This window comes from Haplochromis burtoni, unplaced genomic scaffold, assembly GCF_018398535.1.
Source record: "Haplochromis burtoni strain Fernald_Lab_line unplaced genomic scaffold, NCSU_Asbu1 Contig_26, whole genome shotgun sequence".
Lineage (NCBI taxonomy): Eukaryota > Metazoa > Chordata > Actinopteri > Cichliformes > Cichlidae > Haplochromis > Haplochromis burtoni.
Window position 1 is genome coordinate 2,226,383 of NW_024582387.1, and position 25,412 is coordinate 2,251,794.

At 41.2% G+C, this 25,412-nt stretch overlaps 1 protein-coding gene across 1 annotated transcript in view; it reads left to right on the forward strand.

Annotated features, from left to right (window-relative positions):
• The first annotated feature begins 8,571 nt into the window (after positions 1-8,571).
• LOC102304529 (plexin-A2) overlaps positions 8,572-25,412 on the forward strand; it is an 82,648-nt gene continuing 65,807 nt past the window's right edge. Inside the window, exons 1-2 of the mRNA XM_005917899.3 lie at positions 8,572-8,952; positions 20,602-21,953. Of these exons, the coding sequence (XP_005917961.1) occupies positions 20,730-21,953 (1,224 nt within the window). The 5' untranslated portion in view covers positions 8,572-8,952; positions 20,602-20,729. The remainder of the gene's footprint in view (positions 8,953-20,601; positions 21,954-25,412) is intronic.

Here is a 25,412-nt window from a genome sequence, read left to right on the forward strand (position 1 = left end):
ACAAAACAAAACAAAACAAAACAAAACAAAACAAAACAAAACAAAACAAAACAAAACAAAAAACTGCATCTACAATTTGTGGGCAGGAACACCTCCAGAAATCAATGTCTGTGAATACAGTTCACCGTACCGTCCACAACAGCAGGTTAAAGGCAAGGTAAGGAAAGGCAAGTTTATTTATATAGCTCAATTCAACAGCAAGGTGATTCAAAGTGCTTTACAGAGACATTAAAAAAACCAAAACAAATAAAAGCATGATTTAAAATGGAAAAGAAAAGGAACAGTAGATAAAAATCAGTAGTTAAAATGTAAGTTTTGAAATTTAAGCTTAAAAGTAAACAGTGCGGATTTGGTGCTTTATTCAAATGCAGCTGAGAACAGGCGAGTCTTCAACCTGGATTTAATAAACTGAGTGTTTCAGCTGATCTGAGGCTTTCTGGGAGTTTGTTCCAGATATGTGGAGCATAAAAGCTGACTGGAACTTCTCCGTGTCTGGTTCTGATTCTGGGAACTGATAAAAAACAGGATCCAGATGACCTGAGGGATCTGGAAGGTTCATATTGGGTCAGGAGGTCACTGATGTATTTTGGTTCTAAACCATTCAGAGCTTTATAGACCAGCATCAGAACTTTAAAGTCTATCCTCTGACAGACAGGCAGCCAGTGTAAAGACCTCAGAGCTGGACTGCACTATCATGCAAAGAAGAGACCATATGTGAACATGATCCAGGAACATCACTGTCTCCTTTAGGTTAAAGCTCATTTATAATGGACAGAGGGAAAAAATGAAATTTGAAATTCTTTAGAATTAAACGTAATCCCAGAAGTAAACATGCAGCATCCATGTTTTTGGAGAACACGGTCAGTGTTCTCCAGACTAAAGAGAAGACTGATCATCCAGCTTGTTATCAGTGCTCAGTTCAAAAGCCTGCATTTCTGATGGTATGGGTGTGCATTAGTACCTATGCAATTGACAGGCTGCGTTTGCAGTTTAGAGCAACATATGTCTTTGTCAGGGAAGTCCTTACATGTTTCAGCAAGACCGTGTCAAATCACATACTGGATCTATTTGAACAGCACACCTTTGTAGTAGTCATTTAAGCTGGTCTGCCTGGAGTCCAGTCCTTTCACCAATTGAAAACATTTTGCATACAATGAAATTAAAAAAACGACATTGAAGACTCTGAACTCTCTAGCAGGGTCAATCCTCTACTGTTGTTGTCGACTGTTCTTAAAAGAAGAGGGGATGCTACACAGTGGAAAATTGAAACAATCATTTTTTCCTAGTATTTTTTGGAGTTGAACCATTTGATGTGTTTTCTATTGTGAATAAAATGTGAGTTTATGAGATTTGCAAATCATCGCCTTTTTTATCGTGGGGAGATCGTGGCTCAAGAGTTGGGAGTTCGCCTTGTAATCGGATGATTGCCGGTTCGAGCCCCGGCTCGGACAGTCTCGGTCGTTGTGTCCTTGGGCAACTTCACCCGTTGCCTACTGGTGGTGGTCAGAGGGCCCGGTAGCGCCATTGTCTGGCAGCCTTGCCGTTGGCTGTATCCCAATTCAGGGTCTGCAGCCTTAAAGTACGCAGCCTCAACGATCCTCAAGGGCCGCGTACTCAAAGACCGCTAAGGCCGGAAGTGCGAGGCTTGTGAAATGGGACGGTCTAGCCTCCGTTGCGCTGCCCAGGTTGCCTAGCAACCATGATACTAACAGCTGGAAACGTGTCATACAGCTTTGTTTGACAGAAATGAAGGAGAAAATCTTTTGTTCATTTGTTTGTTTCTTTCTACATGAGCTTTGATCATTCTCTGTAAGATTAAGCTCAGCTATTGAACAGCGTATATTTTAAAGTAAAAGCTTTAAAACCAAGTTAGTACAAACGTCACTAATGTCACATAACTTTGCCGACATGTGGCCAACAGTAATGTTTTAATGCTCTTCGTTATTAAACATTTGCACATAAATAAGTGACATTATATTCAGTACTTACTTAAAATTTACTCTTCAACTGCCCCTGATCCGCCGTTTTTTTTCGGCAAAATTATCCACACCCACCGCTGTGCTATGCATTCTGGGATATGTTGGACCACGAAGTCTACACTGCCACAGCCTTAAAATTCAGGGAAATGAAGGACGCATTTCAGGGCAGCCTTTGGCAGCCTTTGAATTGGGACAGCCTTCGGCGCACCGCTGTGACGTAATCGGCCTTAAAATGCGTACTTTAAGGCTGCAGACCCTGAATTGGGATACAGCCTCTGTCAGTGCGCCCCAGGGTGGCTGGGGCTACAAAGTAGCTTGCCATCACCAGTGTGTGCGAATGGGCGAATGGGTGAATGACTGGATGCGTAAAGCGCTTTGGGGTCCTTAGGGACTAGTAAAGCGCTATACAAATACAGGCCATTTACCATTTTATTTTTATTTACATTTTACGCAGGAGCCCAAACTTTTTTGGAATTGGGGTTGAATCACCAGATAAACAAGCGCCTTCTTGTCTATGAGAGCATCCCGGCTTACCCGGTTTGTAAATCTAAAACTTGGCCTCTCCACTCCTTTAGCGCTATTTGGAATCAATACAAAAAGAAACAGCTTGTGTGAAAAATCAACTGAGATTGAAAGGAGCATCATGTACAGATTTCACAAATAAAACTCAGGGAAGAAGATGATACAGCCTGAAATGCTCAATTGATGAACTACTCGACTTTCTGAAAGTTTAATACAAAATCACTACTGGAATCACCACAACAACCTTGACATTGAAAAAGATGTATGCCTAAATGAGCTGATGGCTGTGTGTTTGCAGAGAGATTTTTTTTTATGAATAATATAATTAATTCCTAATCTAAATGCATAAAGTCATTGTTGTTGAACAAGGAAAGTGATTGATTGAACAGAACTGTGTAGAAGCATCAGTGCTTGTATTCTGAACACAAATTTCTCATGGGTAGAAAGAAAAAGGTAGATGAAGTCAAACATTTTCCTTATGCAAAGCTTGACTAATAATTCTACAAAAATACATGATTATGTTTTTAATGTTAACTGTGCACAGGCAGCCTCATAAATATTGACAGGAAGACTTCTTTTGGCTTTCATCTAATCTCCTTTTTTCAGGTTTATGTAAATCGACTTTATCATTTGGCAACATGAGTGAGAGATCTGTGTTGGCAGCTCAGGGTGCAATCTGGTCCTGCCAAATGTAGCCATTTTTCATCAACACTACAACAAGACCATCAGATTCAGTGACCCCCACCACGTTACATCTTGCAGAGCAATAGACAGCATGAAATATGGATGAAACCACCATAACGTCACCCACGGCCAGTGAGGTTCTGTTATGAAGCCTTGAGCTAAATATTTTTACACTCGGCCTTTTGGCCGTTTTGAAATTGGGCGTGTGGAGGAAGGGGTGGCTCTGACTTTGAAACTGAGGACAAACAGACCAGCAAGCATAGCCTGTATTACCCTGCATTCTGACTCTAAAAATTATTGTGATTTATAAAATGAACTAAGCCCATAATATCATCACAGCAAGAGAGCCAAAGGCCATTTTTACCGTATACTATGCAACTAAAAGGCTTTCTGCAATCAGGGGCTATAACCAACTGAGGCACTTCTGTGCTAGCTTCACTTTTCAGACCTGAAATCTACATCCATCCTTTTATACCGTCTATGTCTCTGTCACTAGGCTACATTATAATAGCTCCATTACCTTGTATTTAAATCTTGTGTTTCAGTGAAGATGCCATATTGCCACAGGTTAGCTGTGCCTCCTAACAGATGAATATGGAGGTTGGAGGTACACTTTAATATCATTACGACTCACAAAATTTATAAGAAAAAAATCAGGCGGTTTGGTTTGGTACTTAATTCTGAGAGAATGTTCCTGATTTTCCAATGGAAAAGTGGTCCTTGGTCCCTACTGGTGATAGCACTTTTAATAGAAATCTGAAAAAGTCCCTGGTTTGAAGGCTTCTCTCGGCTTCCTCTAAATATAAAACTGGTCTGACGGAAACAACCATTTAATGTTTTTACTTTAAACTCTATCCTTTTTACGCTTCCTTTGTTTGTCAAGCCTCCCACTCTTAGAAGCACAGTTTACACTGATAACGGCAGCTGATTTACTTTTTAAAATACTAAGGATATTTTTTGAAGAACTGGGCCTTAATTTTTGATAGATCTAATAAGGAGGCTGCTTCCTTTCTCTTCCTTTCTCTATTCAGCAGCTGCAGGAAAACAATTGCCACTTGCAGAATGTCTAAGTAGCTAGCAAACTAATTAAACTGACATGCACTCCAGTGCTAGCTCTAGATGACATTTTATATACATTTATGTTTACTGCATGTCACACTCTTTAAAAGGACAGAATAAAGAGATTTTGCCCGATGAAAGCAGTGAGACATCATCGGGTCACCTCATCCATAAGCTCTGGTCTTAATACTGACACTTCTGCGCATTGTCCATCAGTCATGATATCAGATGGTGGACACATCATTTAAAAAAACATTTGCTGCCACAGATCCGTGAGCTTTGCCACTTTCACCAAACTATATTTTTTGTCTCATCAACAGAAGAATCAGAAAAACAGTTTTATTCAGGTGTTTGTCCTTAATCAAAAAACAAACAAAACTGGACCTTCCAATGTGATAACATTCACATTGTACCAGGATTTTTGGTTGTAAATAAAAAAAAATGTTTTTAAAGTATTTCACCATGAGGAGTAATACCCAGCAGTATTATTACTGACAGGCCATGATAAGCGATCGATGTTTTGGTGAGGACTTTAATGTAGTGTTAGTTGTTCGCAGTTCCCTTTTCACTCCTTTTGCACTCATGATGTAAATAAGAAGTTCGCAAAGCTCAAAGTAGACTTTTAAACTGTTAACCATGGAGGTCTTCACCTGCTTGTGAGCACATTCAGCGCAGTAGATCTTCGGCTTAGGTAAAATCTTTATTTAGTATTTCTCTCTTGGCTCTTTTAAACAAAAGTGCAGTGCAGGAGCAGTTTTGGTCAGATCTCTTTAGGCTGTATTTAGTTTAATGCACCTGTAAACAGGGCCTGGCAGTCTTGGCCCTGATATCCACTGGCTACATCTGAAGCCCCCCCCCCCGAAAGAAAACCCCAAAAAACTGCCCGTTGGCAAAGTCAGCAGACTAATCAATGGATTCCCAAATTGCATTTTTATTTTCCAGGTCCACATTTTCTCAACCACGCTGTTGGTTTAAAACAACCACACAAAAAAGTTGCCGCAGCAAAAATCTTCAGTCTGATGTGAAATACAAACCTGGTTTGACTTTTCTTTTGGATGGAAAACATCTGTGTGAAACTATTAATATAGGCAACCTCACAGAAAAAAACATCTCTAAGAGACGTCTAAGGAAGAAAAAGTAACAAGGGAATTAATAATTGTTTTCCATCACGAGCCTCCTTGTTATGAATGTGACATTAGAGTGTGGAAATGATGGATGTGCTTTGGATAAAGCCTGGTGTTTATATGTGACTGTTTAGGCAAAATGAGGGATATGAGGGCCTCTCAATCCTATTCTTTGCACAGTGAGGTGTAGCGGTTCAGACTGAAAGGTTTTAATGGCTTTCAGTTGTTATTATTCTGTGTGTTATGACAGCTTGATTGGGCCTGCGGTTGTCTTTCATTGCCGTTCCATTTGCAGAGCTTCGTGTTGTTATGGTAATTTCCATGAAGTAGATTGCATCTAGCTGGCTACTCCACTTGGGTCCTGTCTGTGAGAGAGGCCCAGAGCCACAGCATAATATTCATAATGAACACATTAGAACAATGCCAGAGTAAAATATCACACACACCAGGCACACTTGAGTCCTTTCACTGACCACCCCGGTTACCTGAGTAACTAATTGCAATATTGATGAAGCTGCAGATCACCATTTTCCAGGAGGAGGTGTGATTTCATTTGAATTTTTACTCATTTCACTAATGTCCACAGGCTTGCAAGGATCCTGCATTGTCCAAAAGTTTACTCTGTGTGTCATAAACAAGGCAAAGGCTCATGTTTGAGAAGGGTTTGACTTAACAATGCAGGTACTTTATACGATCAGCCCATCTGCTAGCTGTGCCTTCCTGCTGTGATATTTAGGCAAATATGCACGTAAGTTTGTGATTTTATTATTTGCTAAATAAATGTTTTTGCAACTCTGTTTCCTATTTCTCCTTGCCTTCTCATAAAATACTAGAAGACTATGAGTTTTAAGCTGTAAAACCCATTGATGCAAAATTGTGAAACTCACTCTCAGCATCTAAGTGTGCAGACAGAGATCAATGCATCCCCTTTACTGCTTCTTCAACTTTGAGTTGCTGGGGACCTGTAGCCTGTAACTGTTTTATTAGTTGTATTAATGAATATTGATATATTTTCTAATTCCAGCGCTCTTTAGTTTTGCTCAGCTGAATAAGATATTATGTTGTCTTTACGTATGGTAGTCTCCTTCAAGACTTCTTGAACTAAAAAGCTAACGTCTCCCTCTCTCTCTCTCACTGAGTTTACTCCAGAGATTTGAGTGTGTAAGTGCGGCTCTTGAAGGAATGATAACGTGGATTTGCACACCAGCTTGAAAACTAATTCACAACTGCAATTGCCCTTGAATTAGACCTGTGGAGAACAGATAACAATCTCCCACATTTCAGTTACACACTTACAGTCTACATTAAAACCTCAAGCAACCTTGAAAAATACCATAAGCCATCCATACAGGCATGGCTCATCACACATATCTTAGTATTAACTGTAATTACACATCACTACTCTTTTCAGCACAGGTGACATCTCCTTTACTGTTTAATCTACCTTTTTTATATGATGAAAAGCAGGAGAAACAGAGTGTAATATTTAAAAATGAATTGTTGGATGCAAACATGATCAGACAGGTCTACAACTCTGTCCTTCAACATAAAGCATTTTGCTACAATCTGGATGTGAGCTTTTGGCATATGAATGGTAACGTTTATAATTCTTTTATTTTCACAGCCATCTATGAAGCTTTCATCTCAACAAGTTTAGACTATTATAATTCACTTTTCACCAGTCACAGGACCATCTTCTGGCATCATCTCATCTAAAAGCCAGATGCCACACTTTTAACAAATTCAAAGAAATAAGACCCCATCGCTCCCATTTTTGCTGCACTTCTTCAGAACTGATTTTAGACTTAAATTAATTAGTTAGCCCATTCCAAATGCTCCCGAAGCCTTACAAAAAGAAATTGCTCATTTTCTGCTTAAATCCTACAGCTGTGGAACTCTTTATAAGACAAACTGGAGTTTGTCGAAAGAAAGTCTGTTATTGCTCCCCTTTTAAGTCTGTTGAACACATCTGTCTTTATTGTAGGCTTTTGTGTCTTCTCACTTAAATCTGTAGCTGTGTGCATCTGCATATTAACTCCCAGCACAGTTTATGTGCATAAATAGCCTCAAGTGTAAGTTTGTATATTTGTCTTTGTTTGTGTTCAGACTTGTGTGTTTGCTAATACAGTATGTGTGTGTATTTGTGGTGTGTGTGTGTGTGTGTCACAGAGGTTCGTGAACTCGTGCACCCGACGTGGGGCCAGTGAGGAATAACTGCCATCTGCTCAGGCCTGAGGGAGTCCGCTGCCCACCCAGAGCTGCTCAGCCCTAACAGGTAGCCAGTGTGACATCTCAAACTCATCTCCAAACCACCAAACAGCAAATAATGAGGAGCAGACAGCTGGCCGATGGACGCTGCATGCCCCCCCTCCCTATCCACACCAGAACCCCCCCCCAAATGTCTACTGAGCTTTTCAGCAATATGGGCAGGACAATGGTGATAGTGGGTTTGGATACATGCTGCACTAGATCCTTATTGTTACAATCATATATTTTTTAACCTTTATGGTTTATAACGCTTAAAAAGGCTTAAAATGAATGATCTTTGCTAGAGCTCTGAGACACACACACAAAAAGTGTGGCCACATTATTAAGCCTACAGATGGCAGTATTTCAGCTGGAACTTGTGCAGGCTGCTGTGAGCCTTTATATCAGCCAGTGAATGAAAATACAGCACAGAGACACAGAGAAAACATGTGAATGCTTGCATTTCTTAGAGAATCACACACTGAGCGAGCGGGCCTAACGAGCGAGTAAACCGCTGCAACACAATTCCTTTTCCCATCAGAAGATGTGTGAATACATGATTCAAAATATACAGCCCATTTGTGCACATGGAAAGCAGTCATTTCACAAATGCATAAAGATCACAATCGTTTGACAAATACGCCTATTTTGCTCGCTGACTTTATCTCCGTCCTGTGTGCTGTTGATAACACGCAGTCTAGGTCCAATTTGAATGGAATTGTAAGCGCATTTAGAAGTCGGCTCTTTACCAAATGTTTTGACGACTTTTTAGAATGAATCATTGTCAGTGTCCATCTCCACTGATGAACAAATGCGCAGGAACTTTTATTCGTCCGCTGGAAAAAAAAAGACATAGAACAGGTATTGCAACGCGCCCAAGTTGTGCCAAAGGATGACGCGACGGAGGTCGGGTCTAAAAGCGCACATTGTACGTGAGGTGCAAGTGAACTGATGGGTGACTTCATGTAGCACCGGCATCCACACAGAGAGTGAGAGAGAGAGAGAGGGAGGGAGGGAGAGAGGTGGAGATGGGGTTGTATGACAGCCTGTTACAGAAAATGATCAATCCCTGAACGAGGCGGGAGGGTCACTTGATATCGTCTCCTTCTCAGCGGCTGACAGGGAGATGCTCACTGCTGTCCAGATGACTTTACAAGCTGTGCGTCGCGTCTGCGCGTAGAATAAATTAACCGGCAGTTTATCTCGCTGTATTTGTCGTCCACACTCATTTAGCCCACTGACTGACTCACTGACTGAGACGCGGGACGTTTCTCCCAATATTCAAGCGAAATAACCGGATCTGCGCTACTCATGAATGAGTCTCCTGCTATTTCAAGGTGAGTGGGCTATCCTTTGGTGTTAGCAGCTGAGCGGCAGCTTGTAGAGCAGCTCTGCATTGTGCAGAAGGGTAAAGTTGTTAGACTTCACGCACCTTGGACGCCGTGAAAAGACGCGCAGCGAGCGTGAACTCCGAATGGCGTTATGATTTAGAATGCACGTGTTAATTGGACAAATTGCGGCTCTGCTGACCACCTGTAACAACCAGCAGATGTGGGCTGATGTTCTGAAAACAAAGCAACTGTAAATGCCTCAGCTTCAGTACCAATCAGATCCTCAGGCAAGAGCATTTCTGTATTAGATTTGATGGGAATAATCTTCTTATCAATAACTCTGCTTTACACAAAGCCTGCGAAAGCCACCGGCTTGTGCAGATTTTCCCAAAACTCTTTAGACATTTAGATTATTCTGGGCAGTTCATCAGATTATTGGTCATCAGGAGAATACCAGAGTGAAGTATTTAGCCTGGAGACAGTCAGCTCTCCGCTGCTGCCCTGCAGCCAGAGCTCGTGCTGCTTTGGCAGCCAGGGCAGAGCAGAAGCCACTGGGATGCTGATAAAGCTGGGCAAGAGCTGAGATGAAGCTTGAGTCTGAAAGAAGTAAAGCACACACAGCTGCAGCGGTGCCAACTACAACAATGCTGTTCACTAAGTGCATCTTTGTTTGAGCTCTCCTCTGTATGGTGGTTGAGGGGGCGAGGAGCGGTTGTAGTTGGATTCACGGCTCTTTGACTCTCACCCCTCATGCAAACCAGATGAGCCCTTCTTCTCCCTGTATGCTCTTTCTGGTCTGGCTTATCTGGCCGGCCAGTTGGACTAGCTTTTATTCTCCTGGCCCCTCCAGAGTGGGAAAAGCCTCTCGTTGAGAGAGAGAGATTGGCTTCTCTTTTAGCATGCTCTTGCCAGTCATGCACTTCGGCATTTTATCAGTTGCCTGCTAATTTTAGAATTTAAATGAATCTCCACATTACTTTTCTCTCTCTCTCTCTTGCAATTGACAACAATGAATGAAACTAAGGGTTTGGTTTATGATGATTCCTATTCTTCTGAGGTATAGTTAAGGATTACCCACTCCTAACTCCTCAGCTAAGCCATTTTAAAGCAAACAAAAAGACATACTTTGTGTCTTACACGATAAAGCTCTGTCTGAGATTTGTATTGTGACAGTAACACTTTCCAAGTTGCTGAGGATTATCCACAGTACTATCAGTTTTTGTGGGAACTATGTTTGTTAGGAAAACTGTAATGAAAAAATACAAAATAACCGGGATAGAATTTCTGGAAAAACAAGTTACTATTGAGGTTTTCACTCACTGCCCAGATTTTAGGGAGTAAGTGAAATTTCAGGGGAAGATTTCTAAAAGTAGTGATATCAGTTAAAAAAAGAACGCTCATAAGTTTAAGAGATTAAACTTTGTTTCTGATTAGGTAAAATTTAAATTATATTTTTACTTTTTTAAGAGTCTAAAAGTAAGCCAATGGGGGAAAAAAAATCAATTTTATTGGCAGTTTGATTTAATTGATCTATACATACCATTTGATGTAATTCCTCCATCTGCATTTGTAGTGGTAGTTTCTTGTACTGAGGAAATATAGGTGAATTATTCTGGAGTCTTTTGACCCTAGAGGCAATGTTGGACCAGTGTAGGTGAAGTAATTTAGAGCATCTGTCTCTGTCATTTTCACCCACAAGCTAGGAGTTAAGTGTTATCTCAGACTTCTACAGAGATTAATGAGCTACTTTATGTTTGAGAAGATAGGAAAAAAAGAAGAGGGATGCTTTATTACTACACTGCAAAAAACAGCTTGTGATTTAAAACAACTGCCAATTCAATCTGTGACATTGATTTTGAAGTATTTTCAATATCAGGGAGTGCAGCGTGGGTCAGGGGCAAAGGCGACGCACAGTTGCTCCAATAATACATCAGACGAATTAGTGTATGTAGCACACTTACACGGTGTGTGAGTGCACAGCAGCTCACTGCTACTGCCCATAGCTGGAGACCCCCCACCTCCAAGTCTCACCATCTCCACCCACCGCTACCCCCGGTTGCCTATGGAGACACTGATTAAACACGACTGTTCAGATGCTACAGCCTGCGGAAGAAGACGTCGAGCCTGCAGTTTGTGTGTGTGCGCGTGTTTGCACGTGTATACTGTACGTGTGTGAATGTGCGTGTTATACGTGTGGCTATTTACTGGTGCGTCTTTGCATATGAGTGCATATTTGCTAAGAGGAGACAAAAAGAGAGGGAAGTGTGACGAGAGGGCTGCGATAACGGGGAGGAGAGCAAACAGTGATATGAAATCGACACTGATGAGAGAGAGAAAGGAAAAAAAAGAAGGAAATGCAGACAGAACAAAATACTGCAGATGAACAAGCACAGCCAATGTGCAATTGTCCTTAGTCTTTACTCTCTTGCTTCCACCTTTCAGGCTTCATGCTTCCACTTATTTCAGTGTGTGATCCAGGCCTGGAGGGAGGTGCATATACAGTACATGTGGAGAAGAATAACCTTACAGGGTTAGACAGGAGTGTAAAAAGTGGAAATAGCTAGGTAGCAGGGGTGAGAAGGTCTAATATAGGAAGAGCGAGGAAGAGAAGTGGTAAAAAACAGTGGAGAGGAGAAGTGAGAGGGAGGAGAGGAAAGTGTGCAGCTCACCTGCCAGATGGCAGCTTTGGCAGCGCTCAGCATGCAGTGATGGCGGTCTTGCAATATGGCGCATTGCCTCCAGATTGTCACACTGTTGTTGATACAAACAGTGTAATAACTTTGCTGATGTGTTTGTTTTGCATGATTTCTTTGGCACTTCTGTATTTAGACAGAATATGGCCATACAAAATAGATGACAAAGTTAAGTGATGTCACATGAGTTTTTTTAAATCTGAAATGCATTGACACAAGTTTATCCGTTTGTAATCGGTTTTCTTATATTACTCATGAAATTCAGTTTAATGGCTCTGAAACCGCTGGACTAAACATTTTCAGATGTCTGAAAAAGCATTAACAATAACTGGAGAATATTATAGGAAGTACAGGAACCAGTGTTTTCATAACTTAGGTCATATAATGGATCACAAACATCAGGATATCTCGGTTGTTGTAACTTTTACAATCGTTCTTGTGCTAAATTGGTGGGTTTTCTGCCCTTTGAGGCAGATATTCAAGCCAGACTTTGGTAATTTCACAGCACATCTCTTTTCTTCATGTAGCTTACATACAAAATACCTAAAACTTGCCATTTGGTAAAATTTGGTTATGTTATTATATCTTATGGAACATGGAAAGAAATTGGTCTTTATTGGTCTAACCCATGTAACTTCACTTTAATCCATCTCTTTCGTACCATTTCAACAAACTAATCATACTCGAATAACTTCTAAAACATGGCTTCTTCGTCTTTCTTCCTTAGTTTTGTGAAGTGTTGTAGTGTAATTATTTATCACCCAATATGAAATCTGAAAGCACAAAGAAGCCACTATGACATTTGTGGTCTCTGGCAGCATTTTGAACTACTGTTATTTTAAGATATATTTTTGAGTTTCAACTTAAGTCTATGGATAATAACTAAAGATAATAAAGGCTGCTACAGATTTTAATTAAGTGTTTGACAGGTGTAGCATCCATCCATCCATCCATCCATCCATCCATCCATCCATCCATCCTTTCCTGCTTATCCTTGTCAGGGTCACGAGGGGCTAGAACCTATCCCAGCTGACTGGTGAAGCGACGGCTTTAAAACCAAATGTTTTAAACATTAATTCAGCCTTTGAAAAAAAAAATGAAACATTTCTTTACACCTTTAAAAAGGTAAAACATAGGATATTTGATGTTTGTGATGCTGAGTACTAAAACAGTTGAACTTTGATAGATGGATCAGGGAAAGCCTGGGGTGTGGTATCATGCCCAGGGATACTTCTACATGACTCTACACGTCGACTGAGGCAAGCCAACCCCAGTTCCTTGCCAGTTCTCAAAAAACAAGAGGCTGCTAAACAACGTAAACAGAGGTTTCAAGATTATATAAAATAAGTCTGGCACTTCAAACTGGTGTTCATTAGGGTTTCAGTAGTTAGCACTTGCAGTCGTCTTTTGGCCTTTGCATGTCACTGTGGATTTTCATCTGGTGCTCCAGTTTCCTCCCACATTCTAAAGAAACATATAAGACAGACTAGCGACAAATCCAGGGTATGGGGTTTTGTAACCCTAGTTAGATAAGGGCTTGAAAAATGGACAGATGGCACCTTAAACCAAATTGGACTGAATTATGAAACACCATCACCATTACAGAACACCGTCAAATTGCTCTTTTTTGCCACCTGGGAAGACAGAGTATTTGGGTCCACTTTGTAAAAACCCCGTCTTACAAAAAAGTAAATGACTAATGTCTGGAATAATGCCTCACAACTTTAAGTGATTACATCTGCAAAATTGTCCTCACCAGGTTATCTGCAACATGTCATAGAAGTCCAGACTGTCTGGACTACATCTAAGACTGCTGTATAGTGATCAGCCGTTGGCAGCTACAAACCAGGTGGGACTGAGCTTAATAGACTTGGAGTATTCAATTTTAATTTGACAAGCAAATCCTATTAGGAAGGGCAAGTTGAGACGAAAGGATACTGCATTATTCCTGCAGGAGTTGTGATAAAGCATAAAAAAAAATGTAACGCATTTGCCATGAAGTGAATTTCTATTTGAGAGAAATTCACCTGCATTTGCAGTTTTGGTAAAATTCTAACTCACTTGGTTACTATACTTCAAACCAGGTTATTTCTATTTTTGGACATTGAAGACATTTCTGTGACTCTTCTCAAATTCATGTGAGAGGCTCAGGAAGTAGGATAGAATTTCTGACGGGTAGAATTAGAAAGAGGCCGGGCTGGATTGACCATAGAGTCTGACTGAGATAATCTGGGCAGATGCTTTTATTTGTACAGCTTTGGGGTGAATGGCCACCAAAGGCCTTATTTGCACTGCGGATTAAATGTTAAATGGGTTTTGGAGTAGCAGATACTTAGAGGGAAAGTTGTTGTATAGTAGAACATGCACCATCTCTCCTCCTCTTTCCTGTTTTACTCTCCCTGACTCGCCGTCTATTGCAGTCTCCTCTTGCTCATAGTGATTTGTCAGCAGTCGAGGTAGCAGCTGTTCCTTTTGCATTGTAATTTCTTTGATCGTAATTATTCGTGCCAGCTACCTCCAACCTTGGCATCTCCCACCCCACGAAACCATATGGGCAAAGCGGGAGGAAGCCGAGGAAACATACAGGCTTCTTTGGAATAAGTTCTTTGATTTCTGTGTGCAGTGGTGTGGGAATCATGGACATATGTGCTTCACAGCTTCAAATATAGTCTGCATCACTGTGTTTGATTGCTTTTTCCCCATTCATACACTCAGTGAGGTCTAGTTTCTGCCAAATGTAAAGTATTTTCCTTGTCAGGTCTCCTTGATTTATGCATGAGAAATCAATATGGTCCTGCACATCTGTAGAGTAAGTCAGTCGGTCTGAGGAAAATATAGCTTTGCTTTAGAGAGAGCAATAACAACCTGGCCAAAAAAAAGAAGAAAAAAGGCAGATATATAAGTGCGAACAGACAATAAAGCCATCCCTCTGAACATAAAGCTGGTAGTTAATATATATTATCTTATAGTACAAATAACTAAACAGGTGAGCTGTTCTGTATTTGGTCCCCAGTCTTCATTTCACCATCTTCATTGTCTTTGTGCGGGTGCAGAAAGATAACTCCAAAACCTGATCAAACACACCTGTTTACTCCTCGCTCTGAGGCGATGTAGGTTACCACTACAGGCGCTAGCTGTGTGGCTCCAGAAGAAAGACAGCTCACTCTGTCTTCCTATGCGATTGCTGAATTATAGAAGACCCTCTATTGCACTTGAACTGCATGGGTTTTCATCACGGCGCTGGAGGTCACTTTGTCTTTCCCCTGTATGCTCATCATATATGCAACACGAGGGCCTCAGCAGTTGAGATGAGCCAGCTTGAGGTCACCATTAAGCAGGGAAGACCAACAACGAGATTTATGGAAGAGGAGACAGAGCTGAGAAGAGGGAAGGGTGGAGAAAGGCATGCATGGTTAAATCTGACTGTGGCAGCAGTGCCCTTCATCTGGTCCCTGCTCTTAACAGCAATTTCAGATAAAGTACTGTATCTGCATGTATAATGCATATGCCCTGAGATAATGGAATGCATTGCAGAGGAGGCTGCTGACTGTGTTGTGGTGATCTGTTGGAATTGGTCCCCTATGTCACATTTACCACTGCCCAGGTTCTGCGCAGCATCCTGCAGTTATTAGAAGCCGAGCTAGTTGCGATGACATAGCGCTGTTTTACTGTCCCCCACGGACATCCTCCACTACTCTACCATCAAGAATTGTGGCTGGCTAGAGAGTCCTAAAGCCTGCAATATCTGCGCTGGCCAATAAACTAAACAACAAGCACGGAGAAAAGGAAATAATTGTTCTGTTTTTTATTATATAAAAAATGCTGGGACACGCAGAGGTGCCAGTCGAGCTGCCAATGAAGCTAAATGAATTCACAGCAGTTTGCAGTGATTTCCAGGGAACAATTGCCTCCCAAAGCGTTATTGCCATTAGTCTAAATACTGGTTTTAAGATTGCCCCCTTCCAACTGGGCAAAGTGCTTCTCTTTGAATTTACATTGTAGAACATAATGATAAAAATTAACCACGGGCCAACTGTCATAAAATTTGACTGAGCAGTATCAAAGTGAAGATATCCTGTGGGTATCTGCAGTGTGAGCATCCAAGCTACACATTATGTCCTCTGAGGCTCGAGTCTGTGTTTGGGTGAGGGGGATTTTGAAGGCGGAGCCTATTGCCCTGGGCTTACCCTCTACAACACTGTGTCTGATAAAACACGATGGGCTGAATAGAAAACACTGCTTTTCTAATAAACTCCACCGGTCCCTTGTGATTCATTATGACATTCATTTAAAAGTCATTGTTAATAAAGACGGCATTTTCATGTCCTAATTCCCCGACTCATCATTGTAGGTACCAGCGACAGCCCCTGGCTCTGGCTTGCTGGCTCCCTCCTCCCTTCTGTGTCTGCCATGTTTGACCTACTTCTGTCTCCACAACATTGTAAACAGATCTACTAATTGCCTTCATTTATTCATTTGGAAGTCAAGTTCTGTTGCGACTGGCGCCCTTTCAGCCCATTCATGTGTGATGTGTACAACTAGCCCTCCCCCCAATGACGGGCCTGTGCGTATTTGACGAGAACCCCAGTCAAATGTATCCCATGTGGGTTTATATACTACAATCTCAAACGTTCAGAAGAACTGCAGCCACATATTGTCCAACTCCAAAATGATGTCCTATAAGAAACTTTTAAACTTCTATCAGCAGCCTCATCAGCACAAACCTACAGACACAAAAACCCTTCACGCTTGTGCACAGCCCGCTTGTAATCATAAAGACAGAAGCTGTTATGACTATTGTAGTTCAGACAGTTTTCCGCCCCCGTGGTCTTATACTGTTATTGGCTTTGTGCAGCCTTATAAATCTAGGCCACACAAAACAACAGCGACAAAAAGGAAAAAAATTTTTTATCACCTCTGATGTGAGTGACAATGACTCCTATTGTTGACTAAGTGTGAGCACCGAGAAGTATCTTCTGACCTTTAGAAATATCATGGCGCAGTCTGTCGACAGTGTTCTCAAATCTATAATCCAAAACATAAACAAGATAAACCTGAACACATGCTGCTTGTGCTAAATCTGTCCTTCTTTAAAGTGTGAAAGAAATCCTCTTGTATCATCTTGCTCTGAGTGTTTGGAAAGGTAACATCTCCAAAATGTGAATGCTTTGCAAAAATACGTAGCTACCAGCAACAGCCCCTGGCCGAGTGAGCTGTGATGACAAACATGGATAAGAATGTTCAATTTAAGACTTCAACATAAATGTGACTATTAAATATGACTGTGAACAGAAAATCAAAACCTAATTTCCCTAAACAGTTTACTTTACAACATTTATAGGCACCACCTCTAGCCTCATATTTCAGGCCACTTGTTGTTAAACCTCTCATCCCTTTAGTTTGAGAAGCTTTGTCTGAGGGGTTTCCACCACTTTGCCTGCCAGACCGTCTATAGTTCCAGGGAATAATGTATTTGTATTACATCATTCTTGAAGATAAATAATTTATCTCATCATCCTATCATCATCCCATGTTCTTACAAGTACTATATAACCAGCCTAAAAGGCTTAGTTTAGCTATAAAGCTTTAGCAATTCAGTGTTATTGGTTGATCTAAATGATCTAAACTTAATTAAACACGGTGAATTCTTATTAAAGCATTTTATCGGGAAATTTGTATTTTAATACTTTTAACTTCATGTCAGTTCTTTTTGTGATGATCACAATTGCGTTTTAACACAGTATCGCAAATCAATTAAGCCTCTGCCTACAAAGCTCTTCACTACTTCACAAAATATGCAAATCTTCAAGAAATAAGGTTTCCACATAATATCTTATCTGAATGTACTACAGTACACATGAAAAATGCTGACAAAACATATCTTTATGCTGTCAAACTTGAGCGATGACTGAACATGATGCACATACTAAAAAAGAAGAGAGCCCTCTTTTAATTATTTCATCTCAACAGCAGTAACCATCGCTTCCGTCCCGTGAATCATGCTTAACAGGGTGCTACAGAAGCTATGACAGCATTTCGCCTCAATTAAAGCTGAACCAAAAGGATGGATTTGGTTCCACAGATCTTGATCCAGGTCAAAGGGTCGTGTTTGCGGAGCACGAGAGACTGGCTTCTCCCTCCTCTGTGTTGTGATTGGTGCCCGCTGAGAGCTCACGTCCCCAGAGGCCTCAGCAAACCATGTTCCTGTGTGTGAGTGTGAATGAGTCACGTCTGGGCTGGAGCGTGTCTGAGTGGCGAGGCGGAGAATTCAGCAGGGAGGACTGCGCAGGGCGAAGAGCTGTCTCTATAATCCAGGGTAAACACTGAGCAGCATGACTGCACGCCTTAGACGTGACCAAAGCCGGCAGAACAGAAATGGATGAAACGACGAGGCTGCTGCTTGCCTGCATGCCTGCCCAGCTCCGTTTGCCACCAGCACTTCCTTAATTTCTCTTCGTGTTTTTCTCCCCTGTTTTGTAACTCCTTTGAGGATTTCACTGGAGACTCTCAGCACTGAATTAACCTGTGGGTATCACTGCTGGTGTCTGTTGTTTAAGGTCAAGCCAGACTCGAGCCAACCTCTGTAAATATCATTTGGTCTGCTATTTGCTGTTAGACCTCAAGAGCGATGTCTTATTTATTATTTCCAGTTGAGGAAAGGTCATCACTTGAGTTTTTGATAAGATTACAATACATATTACACCAAAGGTTTTAAGTTGGAAGTTTGTAGAGTGAGTTCAAGCAGAGAAATCCAAAGCAGAGACAAAGTAGAGACAGCCCCAGCTGAAGCACAAAAATCCCTTTTCTGTGGCAGCTCAAGAATTCAGTCACATTTTTCTAACTCTGCCACTTTCAAGCAGCTCTTAAGTGCATTACTTGACATTCCATTATTTAAAAGACTACAAAAAGAAGAAGAAAGATCTCGGGGAAAAAAGGCTGTACTTCAAAAAGTAAAGTTTCGCAATTAGCACTAGTTCATGGTCATTGCTGAAAATAAGCACATGAATCTTATTTATATTTCATTTTATCCAGATGCTTCATCCTCCAGTATTTCAATCACGCATGAGTACTGATTTCATCAGGTTTTCAGGATAAATGAAAACAGAAACTGGTTCATGGGCTCATCAGCTTGCAAAGCAGATGATCTGAGGGATTTTCAGAAAGAATTTGCTGGACAACATTTTGCCTTAAATAAAGATGTAAATATTAGAGCCAACATGTCCTGCCAAATCTAGGCTTTCTGAGAACTAATAAAAGAGATGTTTTTTTGTGTCCAGTCAGGAAAAAAATAGGAAAGACTTCTCTGTTTTCTAAAATAAAGGCAGCAAAGATAGCACTGTGACTATGACTGATTCATTTCATGTCTTTATAAATGGAATCTGTTTTAAACAAACAAAAGCAAACACTAAACTTCAGATTTAAGAGCTCCAATGCAGCGTGTGGCAGATATTACTCTTCGGTGGCCAATTACTGGTAGAGTTGCTCACACTGAGCCTGCCAAATTGAGCAGAGTAGGTCGGGACACTCAAGTGACTTCTCCCCCTGTGTGAGCACGGTGGGGACAGATGGGCAGGAGATGCTGGAGTGGAGCTGGAGTTGGCCCAGCCAGCTCAGTGTCAGTCCATCCGCTCTATCCCTGGCTCCAGCTCAACTCAGCCGGACATCCTGTTAGTCAGCCAATGGAGAGCACCCACCGCATCATGACCTCCGCATTAGGATCTGACATGGCTGTCTTCATTTAACCTTTACTTATACCAGGAAGTCTCACTGAGAAAACACCCCGCTTACGTTAGTACCAGCCAAAAAAGGACAGTTTGCTTCCGAGGTATAGTCTTCTAGGATTTGGCAGGATATACTTGGAGGAAATTTGAAAGCATTTCATTTATTTTTATTTTTAAAGGATTGTTAGAAGAGTGTGAAGGTGCTTTTGGTGTAGTAACGGCGATAACAAAGGAGAGACAGAAACCACCTTTGAGTGTATGATTGGAGAAGCTTCAGGCAGCACACAGGCAGGATTTAGAGTGATGTAGGTGTTTTAATTTATGATGTATCCTCCTATGCAGACAGTTTTATTACTCTTTTAATGGACATCGATGAAGTAACGGCATATGTGAAGCTACTTTATCTACGATGCTTGTGTTGCCATCATAAAACATCAGTCTTTATATAGAGGAAAAAAAACCCTCTTTTTATTGTAGATAAGCTTATTTTGTCTGGCCATATGGGAGATGAAAAGATATTTTATATTAACGTTATAACAGTAAAAAATAAATAAATTAAAAATGTACATCCATCAAACATTCATGTGGCTAACTCATCCATCTTTTTTGTCCGTCATGTGTTTGACGGACATTGTTTGTCCCTTGGAAATATTTACATAAAATATGCTAATGAAATTAAAAAGGGAAGTGTGAGTTGATGCTGCCAGGCTCTGAATCTCTAATGACTCCCTGCCATCCCTGGAAAAAGCCTGATTAATTTAGGAATGTCGGCCGCATTGGAGAGTGATTAATTCCTCCTGGATTCAACCATTTAAACGAACAAGGCAGAGGGGAGGAAGGAAAACAGGGAGCCCAAAATATGGATGCATAATTAATACATTTGGATCATTTAATTAGCCACCCAAACAGAGGGAACGCGCAGCTACATTGTGTCACTGCTTTGTTCAAGTAATAGGCCACAGTTAGGTCTCTCTTACAGAAAGGCGAATATAATGAGCCCCCCTGTTGATATGGGGAATATTGGACCATCTCTCAGGCTAGTAAATATGGGAAGACAGTTTGAACAAATGATTACTTGTTTCTTTGATGTCTCATGTGTCTGACTAAGCAGAGCTAGAGAAGAAAACAAGACATTTCTAGGGTTTTAGTGCCTAACGATATCCTGAAAAGCAATCTTTCACACTTGAAAGAATCAAGGATTTTTTGAGATCTAAAACAAATGTCTGTCTTTTCTTTTTCAGAATGATGTGAAGCTCACTTGAGGAGAACAAGACCCCGCTTGAGCTGATCTTTTTTCTGGACAATCCTGCTACTTGTTGACACACAACCCTGTTTGTCTGAGCTCAATACTTTTCAGAGCCACGTGGGGATGGGAACGTGCTTGTATAAAGGATGGACTTACTGCGGCCTCAATAAAGGTCACGGTCCTCTAAAGGTCATGTCATGGCCCCTGGCACTGTGGCTATTGACTCTAATCTCTCTGAATCAAAAGATGACTCTAGGACAAACTATGAACACCTTCCAATCAGAGAGGAGGGAGTGGTCGCTGAACCACTTGACTGTGCATCAGTCTACTGGGGCTTTGTACATTGGAGCTGTCAATCGAATTTACAAGTTGTCTTCTAATCTAACACTCCTGGTGTCTCATGATACAGGACCAGAGTATGACAACAAAGCATGTTATCCTCCACTAATTGTCCAGCCCTGTTCTGAGCCTTTGGCCTCCACTGACAATGTTAACAAATTGTTGCTTATCGACTACTCTCACAACCGGCTGCTGGCCTGTGGCAGCCTCTACCAGGGCGTCTGTAAGCTGATGAGGCTGGATGATTTGTTCATCCTTGTGGAGCCCACGCATAAGAAAGAGCACTACCTGTCCAGTGACAACCAGACTGGGACAATGTATGGAGTTGTTGTACCCTCTCAGGGTCAGGATGCGACTTTATACATCGGCACTGCCGTAGGCGGAAAACAGGACTACTTTCCAACTATCTCCAGCCGAAAGCTGCCTCGTGACCCAGAATCCTCCGCCATGCTGGACTATGAGCTTCACACTGATTTTGTTTCTTCTCTGATTAAAATCCCCTCAGACACACTGGCTCTTGTGCCACACTTTGACATCTACTACATCTATGGCTTTGCCAGCAGCAGCTTTGTCTACTTCATGACTGTCCAGCCGGAGACTCCAGAGAACGGGATGCCTGCAGGTGGCTCCCCTGGCGACCTCTTTTACACATCCCGCATCATCCGCCTGTGCAAAGGTGACAAGAAGTTCCACTCGTATGTGTCACTTCCTGTGGGGTGCATTCACAGAGGCGAGGAGTACCGTCTGCTGCAGGCAGCTTACCTGTCCAAGGCCGGCAGGGTTCTGGCTAAGTCACTCAACATTAGTGCTCAAGAGGATGTGCTCTTTGCTGTGTTCTCGAAAGGACAGAAGCAGTACCACGACCCTCCAGATCACTCTGCTCTCTGCATCTTCACCATCCAGGACATCAACACCCGCATTAAGGAGCGGCTGCAGTCCTGCTACCAAGGAGAAGGAAATCTGGAGTTGCACTGGCTGCTGGGAAAGGACGTGCAGTGCACCAAGGCGGTAGGTAGATTTTAGGGAGAAATGCTGCTTTGAACTTCACATATTTAGCGAAAGTATCACACAGTAGTGTGTAGCAGTGATATAGTAGAGCTGTACTGAAAGTTAGACTTGCAAGTATGATTGCAGCCTAAACAGCTGATAGATAGGCAGTCTGTGCTATGCTGAAGACACTATTCAGGTTTCAAGATCCCATGAGAGCAGAAGAGCTGGAGGAGATTATTTCCACAATGCTAATCAGAGGAATTCTGTATTGAGCTCTGATTTCATTCAGGGGTTTAGGCACCGACTCCCGCCTCCTTCTCCTCCCCTTTCTCTCCCTCTCTTTCCCCATCTCCCTCCTTCTGCTCTTGTCGCTGTCAGCATTTTTTGAGCCCTCTGAGACCTGTTCTTGATCTTGAGAAAAAACTGCCTTTCTTGTGAATGTCCAAGTCTGTGCCTTTATAAAAGCTATAATTCTGCATAATGAGAGGCTTTCATGGAAGCAAGTTGAAAGTGAAGCGTGAAAACAATGAGATTCATCGCATGCGGTAAATCACTCTTGCGGTTCCCAACATGTACTTTGATTAAACCATGTCATCAAATAAATGAGATGTAATGTTATCCATAACACCAACGCAAACGCAAAAGAAATCTCTCTCTCTGTATTCATATGCTGTATGTGTCTGTAATGTGTCTCATTGGATACTTTAGTTCTCTGGTTACATAAATACTCAGTCAAATCAAGCACCAGTTGGGCATGGTGATGCATTAGGTATGATTTCTGTGGTCAGTACAGTTTATATAAGTGTTCATACATGTAACAACATTGTATAGCCACGGCAGATCACCACTTGAAAAGCCCAAAACCTTTCCACTCTGTTGATTCAGTGCCAATAATGGCAGTTTCTTATTCTGCTAGTTGCTGGGCAAATAAGACAAAAAATTCACAGCTAATGACTGAGGCTTTAAATTGGCAGCTGGGTGCTTTAAGTGAAATGATAATATCACTTAAAGTGTAAGAGGTGGGAACTCAGAGATTTTTGCAGCTGACCATTTGGGGAGTTCCTTTTTTAAGGCACAAAATATCAATTATGCAAATTAAGTATTTAATAACAAATGGGACATGCAATTAACTGCTAAAATAAGCCTGTCTTATTTTTTTGCGTTTGATCTGGAAATTAACTCACTGTACCTGTATCTGTATTTTGTAAATCACACATAAAACTAATCACACCTATGAGAACTATTTGGGGTTTGGGCTCACATGCTATTTTGCCGAATATAGTAAATCTGGCCCTTGGTCATTCAATTCTCAAGTTGATCCTTTCAAAGTTTCCTCTAGGTCTACTTTTCCTTCCTGATAAGGGAACAACACAATGAATTGCCACAAAGAAGGCGCTTGAAAATGGCTTCATTGGGCATTAAGGCGTTCTCAACACCAAACAGAGAGACCTACAGTATTTAATTCAATAGCAATCCATCACACTACTGTTAGCATAACAACATTTAACCAAAAGAAAAAAAAGGCAACTATGCTACTTTAATAAAATTTGATCATTAGCCTAATGTGTTTCAGAAACAGAGGATAAAAAATAGCTGCTCTAAAAGGGTAGATTTATATATTAGGTGACAGGCAATTAGCAGAGGTTTGAGGTGCACGTTAGAAGATCAAGCAATCTAAAAATCTGAGAAAAAGACAAACTACACAGGGTCTCTGGTGCACACACTCTTGAGGTCAAATGCAAGTTTTTTTTCCAAGTGAAATACTGACCAGATATTGGAATCAGCATAAATGTCAGGGTTTCCTAAAACTTATGTTCGATGCCATGGCAGTGCTCCAAAAGATGAGATAATTCATGTAAATCACAAAAGTCTGCATAGTGTCAATACAAGAACAGTTAAACAATAACCAAAGTCCTGAAGACACACCATCTGGAAACTATAAACTAAACCAAAAGTATAAACCTAATAATAATCCTGTATATTTCTTGTGCTAATCCATCTAGTGCAAGTTAAGAATCTTTACTGGATCAGTCACTGGCTGAGACCACATCTTCATTATTATTTGACAATGGTGGATGAAGAATTGTGAACTGATGGTGCGGTTTGGGGAAGGCCTGAGAGCGGACTGGCAGCGGCTCCTGAGCCAGGCAGATCCAGAAGTGAATGAAAAAGAGGGGTTGGGAAAATGAGAACAACACGTTTTAGTGAAGGATGCATATTAGGGCTGCCATGATTAGTCGACTAGTCACGATTACGTCAACTATCAAAATCGTCGACGACTGATTTAATAGTCGACGCGTCGTTTGAAGCTTTGTAAGATCCCAAAAGACGCAGGAATAAGTAGTAGGATTTAAGAGTGTAATAACGGACTGAAACAGAAGATGGCAGCACTGCATGTACAAGGATGCCAGCTGCCGTTAAACCCCGAAGAAGAATAAGAAGCTGTGTCCCAGAATTCATAGCGCAGCCTAGTTCAGTTTCCAACAATGGCGGCAGCTAGTTAGTTTTAATATTACTTTTATTATTCTTTCTGGGTCACAAAATAAACGTTTAACATATTTTCAGGAGAGAATGTAGCTGTGTAAACCTCAAATATCTGCTCAGTTTATCAAGACATCTCATATTTTCAAAAGCGCTCCGACGTTTTCGGAGACGTCTGTTACCCACCAGCTCGATAGCTAGCCGGGGGCAAGGCTCACTAGAGCCGGTGAGAACACCGGACTCTGGGCAAATCGTTTTCAAACCCACCGCTGTCTTCCGCTACTCAGGTTAAACATGATATACAAATCCCTTAGATAACTTAAAAATTGTATTGTTTGCCTTTTTTTTTAGTATTTTATTTGTTCCTGAGTAAATCGGTTTGGCTGAGATTAAAGTTTTTACACAGCTGAATAAACGTCAAGCAGACAGCTGATTATCAGAAGTGTGAGATGCTCGAGAATATACTCCGGTGTCCTGTTATATTTTAGATATCAAGGAGTTTAAACTTCACCGAAACAATCTGCAAATGTCATTAAAATTTGATAAACTATCATCTTGTCTTTATTTTTAGTTAGCACATACCTTAAACACTTAAAGCTGTAAGGTAATGATAGTTATATAAGAGCAGATGCATGCTGGTGCAATAAGCTGTACGTTTTACATCCAATGGATGCATGATCTGATTAGTCCACTAATCGCAAAAATAATCGGTGACTAGTCAACTATCAAAATAATCGTTTGTGGCAGCCCTAATGCATATACAGACAAAGGACCAGAAGGGGAGTGTAGGAGCAGTGGTCCTGCTTCTAAAATTCAGATTAATTATCTTCACGTAAACTTTAACCTGGCGGTACTAGATTTGAGTGCATTTTCTCAAATGTGTGCATCAAGTTTTAAATGACTCTCCATTCAATCATCAATCGCAAGTGTCACAACAGCAAGAAGTTATTTGAAGATTATGAAGATTAATCCCCAGAAGACCACAAAATCTGATGG